This window comes from Sphaeramia orbicularis, chromosome 12 (genome assembly GCF_902148855.1).
Source record: "Sphaeramia orbicularis chromosome 12, fSphaOr1.1, whole genome shotgun sequence".
NCBI classification, from domain to species: domain Eukaryota; kingdom Metazoa; phylum Chordata; class Actinopteri; order Kurtiformes; family Apogonidae; genus Sphaeramia; species Sphaeramia orbicularis.
Window position 1 is genome coordinate 57,931,628 of NC_043968.1, and position 24,373 is coordinate 57,956,000.

Sequence of the window (24,373 nt, forward strand, 5' to 3'; positions counted from 1 at the left end):
AAAAGTAACGCTGACTGCAAGTAACGTTAAAGACACAGACCGATACGGACGCATTGTTCTGTCCATCCTCTTCGTACATTCCATCCGTTTTCCAGGTGCTGGCAGATGCGTACCCAGACGGAGAGGGGTACGGAGTGGTGCAGACCACCGCCAGCGGAAGTGAAAACGAAACTTATCGCTCATTTCTCTTTTCTCTACCTGCTGAAGCTTTTAAACCTTACCAGCGAAAACGCTGCAATATTAGTATCACAGTAGTGTTGCCTCTGTCGTCTCAATGTTTGTTATTACTGACTTTCTTCTTCTTCTCAAAAAAACTTTCCTCTTCTCGTGGTATTTGTCCAGTATGGTTAATTCACAGCGGTGCCCCCTGGGGGATTAATTGAGAAACGCTCATTCCAACACATTAAATGTCAGTAGCAGCACTTTGTTCCAGTCAGACTGATGACAACGACAATAAAGCACATTTACAAAAGGAACTAAGAACTGGAATGGGATTATTAAGTACTCGTATCGGTACTCGGTATCAGCAAGTACTCAAACGTAAGTACTCGTACTGGAAAAAAGTGGTATCGGTGCATCCCTAGTATCTGAAGTCTCATTCATGGTTGATTGGTGTATAAGATGATTCAATATAATGAATCGGTGTCAACAAACCTTTTCATGCAACACCATTATCACCTATCACATTGGGATACCACCAATCCAAATTCAGAATACATGTTTGGCTCTTTCAGAAATGGCACCATTTACAGTTTTTGTTTTGTTTTTGTTTGTTTGACACGTGGGTTTCAATACAGTTAAGTCAAAATGTCAGATGAAACAGAGAGGCAATAGACTTGAAAAGCAAGTGACATTAATTCCATATCTGAAGTCTTTTCTGATATTATGTTGTAATAAATATATGATCGTGCCTTTTAATATAAGCATCACTAAAAAATGAGGTACTGTTTTTTGCTAGTAAACAGTTTTATCTCTGGATATACAGTAACTTGTTGTGGTTTTCGTTTTTCAGTGATATAACATTAAAGCGCTGTCAGTTGTATCCTGTACTATAGCGATTGGCACCAGAGATACATCACTACTCTCCTCTCAGAAGTTGAGATGAAGCAATTGTGTTGTGTTCTAATTATGGCAATATAATATTAGATTTGTTGTATTAGTGCTATAATGCTATTGTGTAACCATCAGCCATGGATGAAAAGCAAGTATAGAAAAGATGATCTAGAATAAACCAAAGAAAAGCTCAGGTGGAATCCCTTTGGAGGAAATGTGTCCAGTATGTGCTGTCAGTTTAAGAAACTGAAGTATTAATGAAAGGTGTTTGCATTGGGTCGTATCATCATGGTGACTTTCTTCAGAGAATATGCTCCACCCCTGAACTCGGCCCAGTAGACCCCATCCTGGTAGCGGCTACGGTAGTGTCCGCCGCGATACCAAACGCCGTTCAGGTTGGAGTGAGCGCAGGCGTTGTACCACCATCCTCCTTTCTGGTAGTGGGCACAGTTACCTAGAAACAAGCATCATGCACAGTGTTTGGTCTTTAATTAGTCTGATTTCACACCCATCTTATTTGGTCCAGATTTTTCAGCTTCATCTGAATCGCCTGAACAGTCTTGAGCTCGGCCCCACAAAAAAAGAATATTGTGGCTTGGTGCAAATACAGAATTTGGATGTTTGGACTAGGTATGAATGTTACAGCAGGCTATTGAGTCAATAAACAATAAACAAAAGAGGAAAGAAAAAGGAAATATAAGAAGTAAAAAGCAGCTGCTATGGCATATGCATATAGGAAGAGATGAAGTTTTAAAGAGAAATTCAAGCACAAGTCACCTGAAAAAAATGCATAAAAATGTTAATTGGGCTATGTTAGTCTCATTTCAAATATTTTTAGTGAAGTTGATGCAGCTGAATCCAATGAATTTAAGGAATTCAATTATTTTTTAAAGAGAAGAGGCTGTAATCGCTTACGATGACTAGATGTAGCGCAAAGTTGTTTGATGCGCTTGCAAAATTGCAACATTTAAACCAGAACTAGTGTATATCAGTGATCAACTATTTACTGTAACAAAGACATGACGGTTGGTTGAGATTGTCAGATGTGAAAAGAAAATCAGATCCTATATTCATTCATGTGACATTGCAAATGGTGAACAATGGAAAGCATCATGGAGGTGTTTGACATTGTTCTGGTAGGTACAATTATGTGTGGTTTACTTAAGACTTTGTTTTAGATTCAGTACTGACTGAATGATTTTCAATGCTGGTTGAACTGAGAAGAATGGAATTTGTTGTTGGTGGTTTGTGTCATAGCAATGCACTAGAACGTGGGTGAAGAATGGTTGGTATACAAGGGTATTATGTCTCCATCACTACAAATCAGAGCTGGAACTGATAAATACTTGTGGCTACTACAGAGTCATTTGACCCAGCAATATCTACCATTTGAATCTGACCGTACCCTTTCACACTGAAAACAAAAGCCAAATATTGGTGGGTTTTTTGTCTAGTGTCTCAGGGATATTGGTGCAAAGACATATCCAGTATGAAGCTGAAACCTACTGAGAAAACTAAATACTATGTAATGCTTTGAGTTGCATTCAAGGTCTGCTACCAGTTCTGATTGATTCCTCATGTGAGATGTTCTGCTCACCTGTGTAAACATCGTGGTCTCTGTCCAGCGTGGTAAACTGCTTGCCGTTGTGCCAAGTTAGGGAGTCTCCAGCGTTGCCATGGTATCGGCCTACCCTCAGCCTGTAGAAGTCAGCCTCCGACTCGATGCGAAAGCTGGTGTACTCTGCAAATGTCTTGCGCCCAGTCCAGTCCTCCAGCATGACCAGCAGCTTGTAGGTCCCCTGGTTGGTCAGCCAGTAGATGTTTTCCAGGCCTAACCAGTATTCACCATCTATGTTTCCAAATCCTTGCTGTGAGAAATACATTGAGTTAGTCGTGGATGATTTATGTCCACTGTCTTCATAAAATATGATTTAATAGGAAATGCCACAGTGATTGTCTTATTTTCAAGTTTAAAAGAAAATCAGTTTTTCCTCCCTTTGGAGACAGTCGTGGCCTGAACACCCATGTTTTCCAAGCATCTGTGAAACATTGGTATGATGTCACAGCGAGAGTCCATGAGCGGTGGCATAATGGCAGGACATATTTAAGGTCCACCAGAGCTCACTGTGCATCTGAATCCCTGGCCTCAATTACACAACACATGGATTACATCAGGAAGGAGTCGCCGTCGCTGCCAGATGTGTGTGAGTGTGTGTGTGTGTAATTGGCTCTAAGTGCTTGGTTGACTCATTGAGGGTGGGTTGGGGAATGATCAGGGATGGGTATGACTTGAAAGTTTCCTGTTGTCTTGCTGTCTTGAGTTTAAAGTCCTGATGAGCATACAGGGTCATTCTCACTGTACTCCAGGATGCTCGTGTTTGGCTACAGAACATGTCACCCTGTGCACCCGTATTTACGTAATGTTGGGTTCCGTCGGTAGTAACAGAACACGGTTATGAAGTTATCCTTGGATCACTGCATTGGCTACAGACCTGAAAACATATTTGATTCATGTGAATTGATTTTAGCTCTACAGTTGTGATCTCACTGATGTGATTTATGAAGTTTTTTTACAATGAGCTAAACAGTTTGTTTGGTTAAAGACAGATTTCAGCTGTGGGAGTTCAATGGTTCAGTTTTGTCATTACAGATATAATTTTATTACTTCGCGTCACAATGATGCTTGCACATGCGTCTGGTGGCCAATTTTGGTTGCATTTTAATAAAATACCTCTTCACTTTGAAATGTTTCTATTAGGACAAGCTAGCAATCACATGTCAACGCTGCATACAGATGGTACACTGCTGACTTGAGTCTTAAAGACTGGTGTAGGGTCAGTGGGGAGATAGGGGTGATATTAGCAACCAGCAGTGATAATAATCCAGTTTTTTAACCTTCACCCTAATGCCACAAATACTAAAGTTATTTCAATCAACTAACTTTTCCCCTTGACATAATCCTGTATTTCAAAGGTCAGTGTGAAATCAAACAAACATGAGTCCAGAAATGGAGGATTAAAACTTGGGGCAAACTGTTTTTGGGAAGCAAAGTGTCGAAGTAAAAAGCTGTCAGCAGACCTATAGGTCATCAAATGAGCTGTTATAATGTCAGTAACAGGTGATACAGATGACCTCTTCCATCATCAAACTAACTTTAGGGCACAGTCATGTCAGTGAAAGATATCGCCTCATACAACCAAGTCACCACCGTAAAATGTTAAATGTGTATGTTTGTACAAATTACAGATACCTAAATCTGTATAATGTCAACATGTTAGTATTGTACCCAGTACTTCTTTCTCTTTCTTCAAGAGGTAGGAAGTGACTTGGATGGATGTCACATAAAGAAAATCAGTGACTTTGCCTGGAGACTTGAGTCTACAGTCGCAGAAAAAATTATTAGACCATCAAAAGTCACCAAAAATAATGGTTATGCAGTCAAGTACTAACTCCTGTGTGTATCATGTGGCTAAAACAGACAGAAAAGAAAACATGGAATGTCTAAAAGCACTGTTTTTGTCAGTACAATGCCATAGCTATTGATGTAAGAACTGAAGTGATTTTGGTTATTATCAAGAAACCCATGGAAAACGGATAGATATCAGCTCTGAAATTAAACTCTTATGAGCTATTTTTGTTGTTATCATTATATTTGTCCAAACAAATGTACCTTTAGTTGTACCAGGCATTAAAATGAACAAGAAATTGAAGAAAACAAGGGGTGGTCTAATAATTTTTTCCGTAACCATACATCCCAACTTCTGTAGGTTTTTAGTTTTAAGGAATAACAACACAGTGGTCAGGTTTAGGTAAAGATTGTGGTTTGGTTTAAAATAACACACAGCTGTTTGTGTTGTTTCGGTTCTCGTGTGTGCCTGTCCAACATAGGCTCCAAGCACATTGCAGTCTCATGCAGGACTTACTATAGAAACCTCATACAATAGAACTCCACCTGAAAACACAGAACTATTGCTTTAAACCCTCATTTTTACCTTGTATGTCTCCCAGTTCCTAAAAAAGTTGACAGATCCATCCTGGCGTCTTTGGATGACGGTCCAGCCTCCAGGGTCGTGTCTCTGGTCACACCAAACCTGCATGAGTTTGTTGGCATCGTCTGGTTTCAGGAGGTACATCCCACTGGTGGTGTAGCCACTCTCCAGAGCTTCCAGACAGTCCTTGAAAGGGCCTACAGAGAAGAGTAACTGTTCTTTATTGACCACATCCACTGATGCAGACGATGCAACATCAAACTCCATATTAAACATACAGCTGGAACAGTGGAACAACTTTTGACCTTGTGTTATTCATGCCAGATATGACAAATGCTTTCCAGTGCGAAGCTGTGGCTTTGTGATTCTAAACTACTTTGTTGATTGCCTGAGAAAACATCACATGGAAACAAATATACAACCCATTCCTCCTTTTGTTTAAAACACTTATGTTCTGTGGTTTCACATGTCCAGCATGCGTTAGAAAGTGGATGCGTGCCCTGAGGTTGTAAGTGTGTGTGTGTGTGTGTGTGATCAGTGTAGACACCAGGGGGAGTAGAGTTTGCACATCTGTAGTTTTAGTTCATGGGGATGATTTATGTGCTGCTTTACATGTACTCTCACATCAGAACAAGCATTCATACTTTTTACATTGCAACCATCATATGGCAAAAAAGGAACTAATATTTACATTTAAGAAGCAGAAACGAGTTAAATTTGATAATTTCACCAAAACAAATACGTTTTTGTAAAGAATTATTGTAGCTCAATTGCTCCACCCAACCCTTTTTACTTTACAAAGCAAACACCACTTTATAGTATTATTAGTAGTCTGTCTATTTGGGTGTAATCCTGACTCCTCCAGACACCTCCTTGGAAATAATTTGTCCTAATCCCACTGGATGGAAAATCACTAAACTGGACCTGCTGCAGTAGCTTGAGAACCGACCTCACAAATTACCAGTAAGATTAGAGTGAGCCATGGTGATTCAGTTCACTTTTCTGTAAAATTCAGCGAGAATCCCCAACTCCACTATAATAAGACTGTTCCTCTGGGGTTCCCACACTGTTTCACATCATTTCTACCTCGATCACATCCAGCTGCATAAGTGGGTCCTTGTTTCTGTCACCATATGGATGTTATTTTCCCTATTTCAGCTATTTCTGTGCTTTGCGTATGTCAGGACTTAGTGGATATGATTTCACCTTGGACACAACACAGGTATGTATTACTACTGTTCAGTCAGGCCAGGTGCTCACTAGATTTTCATGTCTTAACTGGTTCTTAAAAACATGGAAGACCATGGACATAGAAACAGATTTTTAATAATACACACCAGAAGACACAGTCCAGATGCAGGGCCACACACTTTTTTTTTCCTGAATGCTTTTAGAATGGTGACACTTTCAGGAGTATTTACATATTGTATGTAAACACCTCATGCGACAGGGTCATTCAGGCAGATAATCAGTTTTGTCCATCATTGAATGTGGACACCTCCCAAATATTGGAAGGGCCAAAGTGGGCCTAGAATTGGCCCTTTTGTCTTCTAGTGTGGGCCCAGTGTTTTGTATGTCTCAGCAGGGTACTGTAAAGTTATATTCTTGAGGAACTACTGTATGTCAGCCTTTGTCAGGTTGAACTGTATTTTGCAGTATTTATTTAGGCAGGTAAATGGGTGATGTAATAAAAATTTTAGATCAGCATTGTCTCTGCTCCAACAGGACCAGTGATGATTGCTCCAGGGAAGTCTGCCATTTTTCCTCTATCCCCGTACTAAAAACTGTTTTTGACTTTCAACCTTCAACACTAGCAAGATCTGAGATTTAAGGGAAAAGATAAAAAGGGCAGAATTAACTTGATCTGGCCAAGAAGTGAGCCTGAATCAGTATTAAAGAACTGTCATAACTTCTTTATAGCCACTTCATAATAACTTATAGACTTCCTGTTTTACAGCTCTATTAATAACCTAACCACAAAGAAGTTATGAATCCATTATTTGGGTAGTGTTGTTGTAAAATACTACTCTTTTTTTCCCTCAGTATTGATATCTATGGTACATACCAGAAGGCTCATTAGTGAAGCTGTATGTAGCACCAGGCATAGTGGGTGGAGGTGGGGGTGGCAGTGCTTTAGGGTTCTGGTCATTCTGTATCTCATTATTCAGAGGGTTGCTAGTGTGGCGGGTGTAGGTAGGTGGATGGAAGGGCCTGTAGCCCCCAGGAGACAGTGCGGGTCTCTGCACAGGAGGCTGAGGGATTATGGGAGGTTGGTGACGAACAGGGTGGCTCCTTTCTCGCTCTGTGCCATGCGAGTAGCCTCTCCTCTTACAGTGCTCCTCCAGCTGCACCAACAGGGCGCTCTGGTTGCTGGCGAGGGCCGACAGGTGCTGGTACTTATGCTCCAAGTCACGGTAGCGTGCAGTTAGTCTTCCCATTTCATTTGTGTGGTTGAGCACCCGGATCTCTAGTTGTGACACCTCCAGAGCATTGTCTCTTTTGCGGATAATTTCGTGCAGCAGCTGCATGTAGAGCTGCGTAACCCGGGAGTTCATGTTGCGGCTCTCTTTCCGCAAAAGCTTCACCTCATTAACCATGCCCCCATCCACCTCCACCAACTGCTGCAGCGCCTCGATCTGCCTCCGCTGCTTCTGGAGCTCACTATTGAGCAGCTCCAGCTCCTGTTTGTTAACCCGGTTCTCCAGCAGGGCATCGGGCTCCTTAGAGTTCACACAAATGGCACCATTGTTTTTCTGCTGAGGGACAATAAATGTGTAAGAGCATTTGTCTGTTTGAGCGGTGCTATGGTCGAGCACAGCACGTTTTTGACGTGTTGGGTAGATGAATTCTTTTTCCAGGATCTCATCACTGCTTCCCATTTCCTGGGTGTCCCCCTGGAGAGATGACTGTGGTCCAGAGAGCAACAGGAGTACCAACAAAACCATCACAGGGAGAATCATAGTGCAGGCCTGCTGCACCTTCAGCAAGGTGGTACCTGGGGGATTAAAGAGGACACATTACACATACTGACACTATCACATCAGTTTTCTCAATACTTTGCGTTTTCTTTGTAAAGTTTATGTCAGAACTAATTTGTAGTTGATAAAACTTTTTTTCTGTAGAACCCCACAACCTTTTGCATGGTCAAACTAGCCTCCTCTCTGGCTCTAAGGGTGTATTCACACCTAGAAAGTACTTTGGTTCGCTTATTTGGTTTAGATAGAATGCGACTTTATTTTTTTCGTTTGGGTTGGATCACATTCTCATTGCACTTTTTGCTAGTGGACCAAAATTTGTAAACAGAAGCATGCATGTGACAAACTGTGCTGGCATTGGACAGAAAATTCGGGGGTGGGGTGAATCAGACACAGCAGTTGTTGATGAAAACAAACATGGAGGTCCTACGTGACCATTGACAAATGTCAATGAGACATTCAGTCTCCTTATTGCTCCACGTCTGTCCACGGCTCATGGCTGCTGCTATTGTCTCTGGCTAGTGGCCACCCATGCGGCTCGGCTACTTCCAGTTTTGTTGATTACAAACAATACCACGTGACTATGGTGGCTTGTCAAGTAAAAAGTGCTTGAAGCCAGTTATATTCAAACCAGACATGAAAAGGCCAAGGGTCCATTTGGAAACAGACGCTTGTTTGGTTTGAATCAAAGTTTGCATGTTTGTATTCACACCTAAAAAAACAAAAAAAACAAAAACAAAAAACAAAAACAAAAGTCTGTACTTTCTAGGGAAACAAACTCTGGTTTGTTTTAAATGGACCAAATGAAGTAGGTCTGAATACACCCTAACACTGTCTCTAGTATACAGTAGATGGATATTCTTTTTTACAGCTCATTTTTGTCTACCTTTGTCATGGAGCCTTTACAGGTCCATCAGTTTTGGGTTAGGATTATAACAGAAGACGTTAAAGACGTCATTTGAGAAGTGTTGCTTAGCATGTGCCTCAAATACATCAGTTCAGGCACTGGTAACCCTAACCGTAGCCCTAAAGGAGGTTTGCTGGTGACCTCTTGGTCTTTGAGAGGCAAAGTAAAGTGTACAGAGAGAAAGTCAGTTTGTAAAAACAACCAAACACACAAAAAAAAACTAGATTAAATATTGAATACACATTGACTCGTCTGACTGTGGCATATGGCCATTATTTTTTTAAGAATTAAAGATAAGAACTCCTTTATTTGAGGGAACAGCCATCTCTCAAAGTGATTCTCACGTGATTTTATAAAGAAAAATACTGATGCCATCATTGACTTTGAAAGTGCACTTAAAAAGATTTATCCCTCACTGTCAGTCTTGGCCTATGCTTTTGTTAGATAACACAGTTTTGATGATGTTTCTGTTGCTCATGGGGAAGAAACTGCCATCACAGCATTGGAATGTGGAATAACAGAAAACACAACAAGGAATCTCCCATGACAATAGCAATCTTATCTTGTGTTGTTGGAGATGGTAGTAACTACCTCATAACATGTTTTGCCAATTCTTGTCTCAGTCGAGCCAGTTCAGTCATTTTTAGTGGAGCATTCCCAGGATATAACAGGGTCTAACTGAGGTTTTTCTGAGGTTAAAAGGCTGTAAGTCAATTTCATTGCTTCCATCTTGGTAGTGGACCCTAAGTGAATTCAACATGTGGGCAGTATTATATTTACTTGGAGTGTGTGTGGGGTTTTTTTTTAGTCTGCATAAAGTCTGTGAGTTCCTTTTCGTGCAAACTTTGGACTTTGATCTGTTTAGATATATCTGAAAACACTTCTCAACAACAGAAAGCTTTCATAGAGCCCAGATCATTTAGATTCACTGAAGAACTGTGCTTGAGACCAAAGGAACCCTGGTTTTTACACATCCTCTTCTCTAGTATTTAATCCAAAATAATTAGTGGTAGTACATCATTCTTGATCACTAAAAATTTAGGCTTTAAACCTTTGGACATACTGGGCCTATGAGTATATTTAAGTTTTTACCTATTCTTTTGTCACTATCAGCACTAAGTGGGTTTGGTGAGTCCTTTGTCATGTGCAGGGCTTTGTGTGATGTGATTTGCTGTTGCTGAGGAAATAATTGTCATTGTGGTGGACTGATCAACTGATCAGGACATTTTATAAGTTACTGGCATCTACAGAACTTGTCGGAGATGGCGGTCAGTGGCTGATATCAGACTTCTCCACTGGAAATTCTGACTTTGAGGAAAAATAACAGCAAAAAAGCTAGTTTGCCTTAAATGTTCAGTTCAACAGCTATTCCTATCCAACAGAAAGTCCGTACTTGGATATTAGGCCTGAAATTACAGCCACTAGAGGTTTGCAGGACACCCAGAAGAGTCTTATCTCCCTGAGTCCTTGTAAATTAATGTGATGTTGGACTATTTCACAGTGAAAGCAGACAGTTTGTCTCCTGCTTTGAGGTCGTGTCCATACTGAAGCTGTGGTTTTTCTGCTGGTTTTACTTATTTGGATTAATCAGACTGGACACCACTCCAATTCTGCTGTTTTTTAATTCAACAGTGACCACAAAGTTTTGGTTAGTGTCATTGGCCATGATAGATTATAGACCAGCAGTGTGTTGGTGTCACTCATGAACCAGCTTTCCTGGCTAAGAGCTGGTTCATTGGCTGTTGAAACACAAAGAACTGGTTGAAGATTAGGCACTGGCTCTAAGTCGATCCTGGATCTGCCTCTATGGAAAAGCGGTATTAAACAGATTTGCTGCTCTGCTGAATACATGTCTAAAACAGACTTTTATTTGTCTTCTTTAATGTAAATCATTTAAGTATATTACCAGAGAGGTTTGCATACAACAACAACAGTGTGTGTGCAGCACTAAAATAAATTCCGATTAATAGTTTGTTTAGTTAAAGAACCTTTTCACATCAGATTGATGGCAGTGGTTTGAAGAGCGCTGCAGTATTTTATCTGCCACTGTGTACTAATGGAGATGAATTGGTCATTTCCTCCTCTGAGTTCAACCTGACACACAGTAATCCAGCCTCGCCTCCAAGGACCAAACAGGAAAACATCACAGCCTCGCACTCAATTACGTACGAAAACTCATTTTTAATCTCAGGTTTCTCTATTTTCTGTGACTACGGGTGCAGTTTTACTCCTGAGACAGCTTAAATTAACTTGTCAGTGAACTGCACAGCATGTCTAAACACACATGTTTATCATTATTCACTGGCAAATGTGAGTGTTTTTGTGTGTACATGTGTTTATCAGAGGTCACTACATGGCTAGACATTTCCACGGCCAACAGACCTCACAAACATTTTTTCTGTTCACGTACACACATCAGAGTTCTTATAGTCTTGACATTACTTTAGATTTTTATTTAGTCTTTTTTGATTTCAGATTTTTTTTTTTTCTTGGTGTTTTGATGTTTTCAGATATCGTGAGAGTTTAAAGAGGCTGGAAATAATTGGATGAAACCTCTGCTCAAACCCTCTTGACTCAACTGCTCAAACCCTCTTGACTCAACTTTAAATGAAGCATGGCCACATTGTTCTTCAACATGCCAACGTTTTTAGTCAGCTGTGTAATAACCACTAGACCAGATTTGTTGGTAATGCTGTGTTGCAGTACATTTCACTTAAACTAATTCCTCAAAAAATGTTTCATTTAGAGAGCCATAATAAACTGGAATATTTAACCTCTAGATAACCAACTAATGAAAACCAAGTAAATGTTTGAAAAAATATTGACTGACGTGTGTATGAACTGTGGAGACTGAGGTGAAAGTCTGTACTAGTTATGACTGGGTTGGTTTGTTTCCAGATTTCAACACTTAAGGAGGGCATATGTTGTTGGTACATTGAGCCCACATGCACAGCTTTTAGGTTTTTACTAGCGCGTTGACCCATGGGGATCCACGGGTTGTAGATGTGGTAGTTTTTACGCTGTTGTGTATTTGTGCATGCTGTACTGCATTTGTCCAGCAGTCACCGCCAAAGCGGTCTGGCAATGTGATTGTAAGGCTATTGTATTCCAAAATTAATTTTCTCCCTAAATATTGGTCCTATCAACTTACCATCTTCGCTACTGTCTTCCTTGACCAAAAATGCTTAAGAATGCCAAACTGCAGCAGTCAGCTCTTTCCGGATTTTGTGTGATTCCTGAGACACACACACACACGCACACAGAGGCCATTTGGCTTTTATAATATAGATAATGATATTACATCAGTGGACAGCTTCAGGTTGTGTTCAAAAGAAATGCTTTACCCTGTAAAACATTTAAGTTTATAAAATTATAAGTATGTTTTTACCACAGTATGTTATATTTTCTATTAAAATGAAACATTGATATTGAAGGAAGTATTATTTAGGAAGTGTATTTGATCAGTAGGGCTATATTGACATGGAAGTTGATTCATTTTCTTACATTTAATTACATTTTTTTTTCTTTTTGCCTCCACCGTTGTATAACTTTAACAATTATTTATGCACATACACTATATGGAGAAGAAAAGTAGTTTATTATCATAGAATTTTGGAATGTAAAATTAGTCATATTTCCTTATGCCTCTTGTTAACACAGCAGATGTGACATGACTTAAATATATGTAGCTCACAGATTGAATGTTGGACCAAGGTATAAAATGTAGTTAAACCACCATGACGCTAGTTTACTCATGAGGTGAATTCAGGTGATGAGAAGACAGTAGAAAATGATGTAGAATTTATATAATGTGCTATTTTTATTAGATTCTCCTTTTTTTTTAAAAATTCAAATGAATAAAAAGAGCAGTGAAATAATTGTGATATGATGATCAGGTCATAATTGTGACTTGTGGCCTGCATATTTGTACTGGTATTGGAAAGTTGTGAGCGTTACCCAGTCCTATCTGTTTGTGTTTAGTTACAGTTTGTTATAGGTGTGTCAGATGACTGGTCAGTAGGAAATGTGGCATGAATGCCATAAATGGGCTCAGACACACATGACCATCTGTCAGCCCGACTTGTAAAAGGTGCCAGCAGACACATATACGACCGAGCAGAGAATAAACTCTCAGTCCTCTGCGGTAGACATCACAATCATTCAGCAGCAACAAAAGTGCTAAATCAATTTGTCACGCATGCTTTATCCAGCCTCGGCTCCTGCGACTCCTTTTCTATCTTTGTCGCTGTGTGTCTGTTATGTGACGCTCATTCATTCTCTGCCACACACATGCACACACAGCGGGAACAGTTGCCTGTGGCTGCAGCTCGTCTGCGCCACAAATGCACGTCGGCGTCTGGCTACAAAGGCATGACAGGCCTGTGGGGCTCTGTAAACCACAAAGGGACACCTCATTCACCACGTTAACTTTAAATATTTAACGACTAATGAACAACATGAAGAGGAAACCACTCACATTAGGTCACTTTGTCCATATTTCTCTCTAAGTTAAGCTCAAAGTGATGTGCATGGTAACAGGAGAGTTATCCTTTAATTAGTCTCTGACTAATATCTTCCTGTCGTGCCTCCGCTCGCTGCTTGATGGTTCAGTAGTTACTGAAAAGGTTGATTCTCTTATTGATTTGTGGTGTTTGGCGCTGGACTCTTAAGTCACAACAGCGGCATGTTTCTGAGTGGAAAACAGCACTGTTTGGTTCTTTACATTCTCAACTGGTTTCAGTCTGTTTATTTGAAAGAAATCATGCCCAGTCACTGCGTCACACTAAATGAACCACACAAAGTGTTTCAGTGATCCATAATGGCTCATGTAAAGGTCCGGTGTGTAGGGTTTAGGAGGATTTAGAAGGATCTATTTCCAGAAATGGAATATAATTTGAATGAAAGAAAGAGCTGTTTATATCTGCAGGGGGACTGGGTCCACCACCATGTTTCTACAGTAGATTCTCTTTCCTTTTTCTGTTTTAGAACAGGTTGCATCCAGTGTTAACATGCATGAATGTCACCTACTACTGCACCAGATTTATTATCCCCTGAACTAAAAAGTTCAGAAGACACAAACCAAACCCTGGCTGTAAAGAGGGACTTCTCTGTTTTGGATGATTCCACAGATTGTTGCAGTCTGCATCTTCACCACTAGATATCACTACATATCACACACTCAACCTTTAACTTTATTACAGGAGCTCCACATATATGTATTCCATGTTCTGCCAAAAATCTACCAGCTTGATTGACTTGCTCAGCTGGTTTTTGACAACAGCATTATTAAACTTTTTGTTGATAATCTATGATCAGCAGTTGAACATGTTTTATCTGGCCATGCACAACTGCACATGTCGGAGCAGCATCTTTTATGGTTTCTAAGGGTCTGTGGGAAACACTGGGAGCCTGATTAATTCACAGCTGTTCTTGGAACAACTATCCCCTTATCCCTCACAAACAAATAGGAAAACATTCATTTTTGTTTGGAATGGTTAACTTTGCAGCTGTGGAGCACATATTTACCAGATAGATTCACCAAACAATCTGAGTAACATTTATGGAAACATATCAGATCTAGTTAATCTGTGATCTTTTCCTAACCTCAACCAAAGCACTTTAATTACCTCAGTGTAAACACACATGGGTGTGAACCCCAGTCTTCAGTTAAAGTCCTGGAGTTTGTAAATTCACTTTCTGCCAGTGAGGAATGATGAAAGAAATTGCAAAATGAAGGAACAAATTATGTTACAAAAATCCAGTACAGGTGGCATTGGATTTACGTAGAAAATGTATCTGGATTCATGATTAGATTCAATATGAACATAAATAGCCTGAGTTGCAGTAGTGACAAATACTAAAGAGGTGACAAATATTGTAATTTTGAGGCCAATTTCCTAAATATTGACAGTGACTCCACGTACAAAACTGATACAAATACATGTTTACAGCGGACCCTCTAATCTAGTTTGATTCCACAGTATAAAACTGAAGGGAACTGCTGAGTTGGTATCTGGTATCTTGTTGGATTACTGTAAACACACCCTTCTGTTTTGTCATGTGCTGATTCTTTATTTTTCTATCATTTCATTACCAGTAAATATTGACTATTGCAGCTTTAACCAGTTTCTTAGATATTCTCTGGGTGATTAAAATACATTGTTCATATGATATGTTTACAAATGACTTAAGTTGTACTGTATGTATGGAATCAACGTAAAAAGAAAATAGTCAGGAACTATTGGACATTTAGGGTAAACATTTGGCCATTTTTTATGTCCTAGGTGCACCTGCATTGCTTTTGTCACACTGTGAGTTTATAGTTAGCTTCAAATTACTTCACCTCAAGGACAAAACAGTGGTGTAGTCTAGCTGGGTTAGGTTTGTCATCTGAAATCATTGCAAGAAAAAGAACAGCTGTTTACTTAGTGTCACAAAAGCTGATGTGCTCATTTTCCTTTTACTTTGTTAAACCTTCCCAATTCCAGTTGTATTGATCAGACACAATTCAACCAAGTCACTACACTTCTACTGTTAAAACCAGAATCCATGAGGTTGATTAATATACAAAGGTGTAGGAGGTTTCTCCTACATCTACAGGTTTTAATTCTGATCTCACTGTTTGTGTTACAGTTCCAGGAAATTTTCTAACAAGTTAACAATGTGCATTAGACATTCATTCAACCCATGCAGCCTCACAAAGCTTATTTTTTTTTATAACAAATGCTGATCTCAGTTAAAAGGATGAGTAAGTTTAACCTAACTGAATACAAGGTTTTACATGTTTGATGTACTATATAATGATTTGGTTTGTTATCTCATAACTTTTATTAGAACATTAATTTATAGCCTCTCTACATCTATTCATCTTAATATTTGCATGATATGAGGAAAATTGACATGCAATAACATCCTCCAATATAGTGATAACAATAAATGGATACCCTCCATACACAGAGTAATAAATTATTTGTTTATTAGATAAATGTAATTATTTTTGACATGTTTTACTGAAAGATTGCACACAGATACCCCACCAATTCAAGTGAATATGAAAAATATCCAGAACATATAATAAATATATTGCAACTGTCATCATCAAGTCAAGCCAAGTTTTTTGCATTTTTATATTCCCTGTGGTTGTGAAGTTTTATCATAGGACAGACTCTGAGAAATTGACTGCTGAATGTAAATAAAATGTTTTTCATTTTCATGGTGTTATAGTCAGTCTGCTCATGTTGCAATTATGATGAGGATGCAAATGATCAGTCTGCACTTTGACTAGTTACTATTGAACTATGAAGGTGCAGAAACTGGTGAATTTAACCGCTGCATCACTTACTGCAGGTACAGGAGTTAGGATTTATCAAATTGAAATGTCGGGTCCATAAATGTCCCACTCACCTCTTCTTGTCTGTGTTTCCTTAAAGCCCTTGCCTTTTTGGCAGGTTTGAGTCCAGCCCCTCACCAGTCACATTCATTCCACATCCTTCTGTATTTTGTCTGATAAAACTTGTCAGAACAAATCCTTAGAATAAATATGAGCAGTTATTGCAAAGGAAAGAGCAAAGTCCAGTCAGGCTGCAGTAACAGACAGTTAAAGCCAGTTCATCTGCAGCCTCACACCTCTCCAGTCCTTTCAGAGAGTGAACCTGGACCTTTCACAGAATCCACTTCACTTCTTCTTCTTCTCTTGCTCCTCGACACTGGACCTGCCTCTGTCCTCCCTCCCATTCCAAGTGAGACTCTTAACTATTTTCTTGAAGTAATGAAGCTGTAAGCCTCAGTGACGCCCCTTTCCCCTCCCTCATGGAGGCATTAGACATTAGTCTCCCAGTCCCCCCACTGAAGCCCTTGTCCCCTGCAGTCTGCCCCACTCCACACCCCCCAAACCCCCCAAACCCCCCAACACACACCTCTCATCCCCTCTATTTTTTCCACTCCTCTGTTCCAGTAGTCCAGGACTCGCTGTGAGGAGAGCAGACCAGCAGCTGCATGAGTAACAGGACAGGGTCACAGCTTTGGAGCATGTGTGTCTTGACCTGAACCCACAGTGAGAACCACGGGAATGACGAGGTTTTCCACTGATCACTTAAAAAGAATCACATCTTTTGGATTTTAAATGCAGAAATGTATGGTTGTGTGTCCATTCAATAGTTTATTAGCAACACATGTTAGGTTCAGAGTTAAGTTAGGAAATATTAAATTCCAAGTAGTCTGCTAAGTTTCAAAGAGGACACCTAATAATAACAATCCAACTCTAATCTTAACACTATATATTATATTTTAGGACTACACTGGAGACCTGATTGAACTGATGCAGTTTGAAGTATGTTCTAGTCACATGCTGAACAGAATAAATAGAAATAGATGATGTTTCCTTTCAAATTCTCTTAAGTTTAATGCATGTATTGGACTTTAATTCTCATGCTAAGCAAACTCAGGTTGGGGTTCTATGAAAAATGTGGTAATCTGATTGTGAGCACATGCTCATCAGTGTTTTCCTGTTTCTCCCATTGCCTATGCATTCCTACGCAGCCCGCAGACTTTACAAGGGCATTACATCACACTTTTTAGGCTGTGGAATTAGGACAAGGTATTGAGGTCAGTTTAGGTAAAGAAGAACAATTTATCCGCTGCTTAAGGGAGGATAATGTTCCAAGATAAAATTCAGAATCTCAAAGATTATACATGAAAATTCATACAACTAGGATATACTTTGAGATTGGAGAATAATAGATTTGCTGGGAAAAGCTGAATTCAGAGATAAAAATTCAAATTATCTGAGAATAATATACATCTCAGAAAATATCCAAGGCTTTTTTTTTTCCCATATATTTGAAATTGTGATCTATTTTTGGTGGTACTTATGCACTTCATAGCATAAAAAGCTAGTGTGGCTTTCCAGTGAATATATTATTCTACTTTTTTCTTTTTAATTAAACCTGGCATGTGTTAACTGCATGTGAACTCACTAATACACAAATTATATTTCTGTTTTGCAGCATATTTTAAGGTTCTTTGTAATGAACCTTAGTAAGTCTTTTATACATCTGTTTTTTCTTTATAGAAATGACTTGTAACTGCAATTTTACTAATATATTAAGGCCTGGAGTTTGGTCTTTTAGACATCTTGTTTTTTTTTTGTAACCAAAAGTTGTTATTGGTGAGGGGTCAAAGAAAATATCTAATACGTACAACATTGGTCCCACTATTCTATTATTAAGCAGGTTAACTAACAGGCCCTGTAATGCAATCATGAATAAATTTTAACATTAGCTATGTAGCTAAGTGAAGCTAACAGGCTGCGTTGTCTATTAAGCAGTAGTAACCATTTCTGCAACAAATTTCTTGTTACTGTTACATCTTAACCACAACTACAGTTGACCTGGTCTATCAGGAAAACAATGTTTTTTATTCAATAACTGTGAGCTAAAGAGTGACATGCGTGCATCAATGCCCACATGGCAGATGGCAAATAATTCTGTTGGCCTTGAATGCTATTAAGACAAGAACCTGAAAGAAGAAATGAATTCAGTACATTTATTAAAGGGTCCAAATAAAGCAGAGAAAACCAGGGGAAAAGACTGATTTAGTGTTTGTGTTTTATGAATGGAGTCAGGTGGGGCCAGTACCTAGTGGCCTTCAGTTGTTTTAACACTTCAAGATGCTTCTACTGTTGAACCCTCTTTTTTCATGCCCACCCACTCAAATATTCCAATCAGATTGCAGTGTTGATATTCAGCAGCTGAAAAAAGCCTTTGCTCCTGGAAAACCCCAGTGGAGCAGGTGCTGTGCAAGAAAATACTGACTATTAGAATTTCTTTCTTAACTGATCTGACTTTGATGTCAACATACAGATGTTCCTCCCACACTTGACTTAATTTTCAGAAGCCTTATCCATTGGCTCTGTAGGCAGAGATGTTTATCTGTGAAACCAGCCAGAAACTGTCCATTCAGACAAATCGCCAAAAGCTGAGGTGCAAGATTCTGGATAGAGTTTGTTTTGTTGTCATAGTACAGTAATTACTGGTTACATAACATCTGACAAACTGTTTCAACAAGTATTCAGTGATTCATCGTATTTGTTTTTAATTGCACGAGATGCTCACAAACACATGATGGGCTTTAATCCACAGCTGAGACAAAAGCTGCCCTCTGTCTGGGGGAGGTCAGAGGGTGAGGAAGATGGTTATCCTTTCAGACATTCAGTGAAACTCTACTCTGTGGGAAAAGAAGCTCATCGTGATTTGCCCTTTTATTTTAGCTCCAAAAGATTTTACAGTGACAGTTCAGATGGTCTATCATCATTTGTAGCCTCCTGTGACCTGTAATTTAAACAGGGCTTTTTTTTTTTTTGCACAAAATGTCAAGTGGATTAGATTTGAGAATTGCGAACAGATAGGTTGAAGTCAAAGGTTGGCGTTAGTCTTTGTCCTCCAGAGTATTCCTCACGCACTTTTCATTAAGCCTCAAAAGTCAACATCATATTTGACAAAAGCAGCAGACACATCATTGCCAGATCAAATCCCTGAAGAAGTATTATGCTTCTCTTTTAACTGGCTTCCTGCAGACTCCAGATGCAGCAAAGCATAAAGCTGGAGCCTTGTTTTTTCCTTTTATTTGTGATGATTATTCCTGTATGTCAGCTTTAACAAAGACAAGTTCTTAATGATTCCAGTAGTGGCTTTTGTACGCCACAGAATCCCATGTCTCTCCCTTTCCTGCACTTCATAAAGGAGGACAAGCCCCAGCCTGTGACCACTTTCCGGTCTCTGTCTTCTTTATTCAGCTGCACAGTCTGCTCTGATGAACATGATAATGAGCTCTGGTCGAGCTACAAGAACCAAGCAACAGGTTGTTGGGAAAAAGCAACAGGCTGTGAATCATCTTTTCTACTGGTGTGTACTTAAGTTCACATTCAACACAGGAGCAGAGGAGCACTTTTATGGAACTGAATGGCAAGTTGAGTTGAACTTTTTGGCTGTAAAAATAATAAATTCTCATCTTCTAGTACTCTAGTGTTCATGTATTAATAGTTTAAAGTGGTTAAATATTAATATTGATATTCCAAACTCTGAACAGAAGGGGGGATTCGAGTACCAGAACACACTTAGGGAAAAAAAAATCTAATGAATCAATGCTATAAATGTACAGACTGTATCACTCACTGAATAAACTGTAAAGCTCATTGTTTGCACACATCTGTATTATGGTATCCTCAATGTTTCATCAAGTCTTCATCCTAAAATTCAGAGCTGGTTGTTTTAACAGTTGATCAAAATAACAGAGTCTTATAATCCTCAGATGATAGTTTACATTATAGCTCTGTTAGGTTAGCTCATTTTATAGACTGAAAACAGCCACAGTAAAACCATAAATCACCTGTTTTCTGTAGGTTTCTGTGTCAATAGTTGAACTAAAGATCTGTTTGGAATCGAACAAAAAAAGGTCAGAACTGTCACAGTTTAGTCTGAACCATGGATTAACAAATGGCAACTTTGCAAAGATAAAAACATCCCAAAATGAGTTTATACCTTCATAAGCCTTGTAATCAAACTCACCCATGTAGAAGAAACGCTGCAATTTTAACATTAAACTTCATTCTTTTCATTTAGAGCTGTGTCCAGTGGAGAAACAGTGCTTCCAACTTTTATCATTTTGTCACTTTCTTTAGAAGTTGTTTCTCAGTGGTTCTCATCCCATCTGGTCATAATGCCCCATGGCATTAGTTTTCCTCATCATGACAGACCGGCAGAGTGACTCACTACTCCCTCTAGTGGTCACATAAATCCCTCGGCCTGCTTTCGTAACCTATACGTCATATTCTCAGTTCATATCTCTATAATCCAATACAGTGGCATCTTTGGTAGAACTTATGGAGTCTTTATTCTAAACACTTTAATGATTAATGATAGTTTTAGTTTTGTTTTTGTTTTTTTGTTTTATGTTTTATAAGTTGAAATACTACATGTAATTCCATTAAGATAATTTCACTAAGAACAAATCAAGTCTTCACTACAATATTTAATCATAAATAGGTCAGTGATTAAGTTGGTAGAATATATAAAAGTAAATTCATCATGTAAACCAACACATTTTACAATAAAAAAGAGTAATCAAACATTAAATATTAATATATTTAGCAATTAACACAATGAAGGAATTGGAAAAATAAAATAAATGAATAAAAACCACATTTGAGTTAAATTAATAAAAAGGGTTGTTTAGCCAAGTAAATGAGAGCAATAAAATAAGTAAATGACGTGATGCTCAAGTGAATCAATAAATTAAAGTAGAGAATTTTCTGAATAAAAATAATTTGTGCTCTGACGCCATCTGAATCCACATGCACAAATCACACAAATCATCCATCCACCACCCTAACCAATTATTTTGTCTAATTTAGAGCTCCACACCCAGACACACATTATCATATTTTTCAATGACTCTAGTACTGTAATAGTGTGTTTATGTAGGCTGGTTTTAAATAAGGAAACATTAAAGTAATCATTCTTCTTTTTTAATAAAAATGAAAATAACAAATAGGACACAAAGTTTAGAAGAGACACAAAAATAATGTGAGTTATGTGTACTATTGGTGTGTTTGTATGTCTGTTTCTTTTTTATACTTCTTTGTTGTCAGTCATTACAGGCTGTTGTCTAGACAGAGGTTCAGATTTGGTTCAGGTTAAAACTCTTGTGGTCATACTGATGTAAGATTTGTGCAGGTTTAGTGGAAATAGTGGGAAAGACAGCAGTGTAAAGAAGAAAATAAATGTCTGCTCTGATGTATTATTGGGTTTAATGGAGCTGTTTGATGAGCTTCTGCCACAAACCCTGTCAGAAAAAGGAGGAATGTGGTTATATTTGTGGTGAATAGTGTGTACTGGTTGGAAATACTCTGAGTAAAAAGAGCTTTAAAGCTTTTTTTTTCTTTTTTCTTTTTAACAACACTTCCAAGATCCATCTCTCCTCTGAAGTGATGATATCGTATGGCCGTGCCATTAAAAACCCATTAGAAAATCAAAAACAGTAAAAAAAAAAAATAAAAAAAAAACCCAAACATTAAAATTGAACTTCAGTCTCATAAATATAGCATCATGAGATAAAGATGCTGATCCAGCCTAATAAAGTGGGATATACTGTGAATATTTCAACCATGTTCCTAAATTAAAACACGGTGAAGTAATGTCACTCAAGAGAGAAAAGGGTTGGGTCATTTTTATAAACTGCAAACTTTTTCCAAAGAAAGATTTTAATTTCTGTATTTTTTTTTTTTATTACCATAGTTACTCAAATCACTAAGAAATGTCCATATTAACCACATGTAATATAACATAAACTGCTAGTTAACCAATGAAATAATTAGATGAACTAGCTCTATGTCAGATGTAAATTGTATTTTTCTTTGTAACTTTTCAGATAAAAGTTTAAGTGACTGTTCTGGCTTCAGATCTTGATCTGGGAAATTTTTCATGTTTTTTTTTTCTTTTTTGAAGAAATGTTCAACTAAGCCACATTTGCTGCAACATAAACTGCAACTTAACCACTGAAATAGTTGAAATAATCAGTTCAAATTACATTTTCTTCGCAACTTTTCAGAAAAAGTTAAAGTACAGGTGAATGTACTTTTTTTCAGACCTTGATCTGCGAAATTTTTCATAGTTTTCTGTTATTTTATCTTTACTTAAATCACTAAGAAGTCTTCAACTAAGCCATTTATTCTGCAGCATAATTTAACCAGCAAAATTTGTACAGAAAATGCAGAGAAAGAAGATGAAATGCATTACACAGCAGACACATGAATATACAAGTGGGAAATCAAAGTGCATTAAATAAATTGTGCATTAGCTTCAAATGTCAGTTCTAGTGTTAAACAAGTGGAAAAGTGTCATGAGCTGCCAAGGCAAAGGTTTTTTTTTCCCGTTGTCAGCTTGTCATTTTTTGCTGTCAGCTGCAGTGGCGTTTGTTTCCAACAGCTGTACGTTCGGCGGAGGATCTCTGCAGCAGCACTGAATGACGGCTGACCACCGGTGCTGTGTATTACTGAAGGGTATAACGATTTAGTGAGCGTTTAGTGCGTCAGAAGAGCAGGGAGACAGGAAGCAAAGCTGTACGACTCTGCAGACTGAGCACAGCTGAAACACATCACACCCCATACCCATGTGTGTCGATCAGCATGACATCATCGGCAAATATTTGTTAAGCATTTCATGTTGTGTTATGCAGATGTAATATTTAAGCGTTAGCTGCCAGCACAGCTGATATCATGGACAGCCAGTATATGTCCACAGGATTTGGGTGTATCATGGAGTCAAACTGGAAAAAATGCAACTCATGGTAGAAAACAGGAGAAAGGATCGGATGTGGAGTTAATGTCTCTAGTGGGTTTTTTTTTTATATTTAAAGCATAGAACACACTCTTCTGAAGTCGTCCTGTGAAATGACATTTCTGTTTCTCTGTTATTAACATATAGCTCTCTCCCTACATCATTTTATGATAATGAGGTGTAGTGGTCACTGTGGCCACAGCCTAGTGAGGCTTTAAACTGGTTCCTTTAATCATTACAGGCCTAAAACACTGAGCTTTGACATGCGGCCAAACATAAGGCTGAGGTGCTACCCAATATTTCCACAACTGTTTTCCATCTCCCTCTCCTCTCATTAGCCTTTACTCGTACATGTTGGCAGTTTGCACGCATCTTGTAAACTCAGTGCATCATAATTGATGATGAAACCGGTCCACTTTGACCTCTGCTCTGTCAATAAAATATGAAATCATAACTTTCCAAACGTTGTTGTTAGAAGGAGCACGTTTAAGCCACATGAAAGATGCCTCCGGAGTCGGTGATTCTGGCATCATCTGCAACTAGTTATAAAACCAAGTAAATGAAAGCCTCCGAACGTTTCATAGTAAGCTTTCAATATTTCTTCAAAAATGCTGGAATTTTGAAATAATTAGTTGTACGTGAGATGTAAATTTTATGTTTAATTTTACTTTCTTCAGATTGTTAAGGTTAACTGAACCTTAGTATGTGTTGTCTGCAAGTCTAACATTCAGTTTGATTAATGATCATGAGGTTTATGTGCTTTGTACTTGTGGTAGGGGTGTGTTTTGTCCATATGTAGATGCCTATAATTTTCACAAATATTTTATTGCATTGTATGTGGGAATAAACAGAAGCTTTCCTATTATCACCAACTCAGATTTACATTTACAGAATTACATAGTTTTTTCCACTTGACTCCATACATACGGTGGAAAAAGATGTCATGAGAACTCAGAGTGTCGCCTTAACAGCTTTATTTGACACAGTTTCTTCCACACAAACTGGCCTTGGACACATTCATATTGTCATCTCACTGTGACACACTTACAGCACATTTGGATTAGGAGTCTGAGTTGGGGTTTGTGTGGAGTGTTACAGAACAACTCCTGTTTATGG

At 38.5% G+C, this 24,373-nt stretch overlaps 2 protein-coding genes across 3 annotated transcripts in view; one reads left to right on the forward strand and one right to left on the reverse strand.

Annotated features, from left to right (window-relative positions):
• LOC115429427 (ras-specific guanine nucleotide-releasing factor RalGPS1) overlaps positions 1-24,373 on the forward strand; it is a 140,777-nt gene that overhangs the window by 53,171 nt on the left and 63,233 nt on the right. The gene's annotated exons all lie outside the window — the stretch shown is intronic.
• Positions 948-16,647, reverse strand: LOC115429428 (angiopoietin-related protein 2-like). The gene is made up of 5 exons (XM_030148839.1): positions 16,329-16,647; positions 7,108-8,037; positions 5,046-5,239; positions 2,651-2,921; positions 948-1,507 (listed from the first exon to the last, which is right to left on the reverse strand). Exons 2-5 carry the CDS (start codon positions 8,000-8,002, stop codon positions 1,308-1,310), a joined length of 1,560 nt encoding a protein of 519 aa, XP_030004699.1. The 5' UTR covers positions 8,003-8,037; positions 16,329-16,647; the 3' UTR covers positions 948-1,307.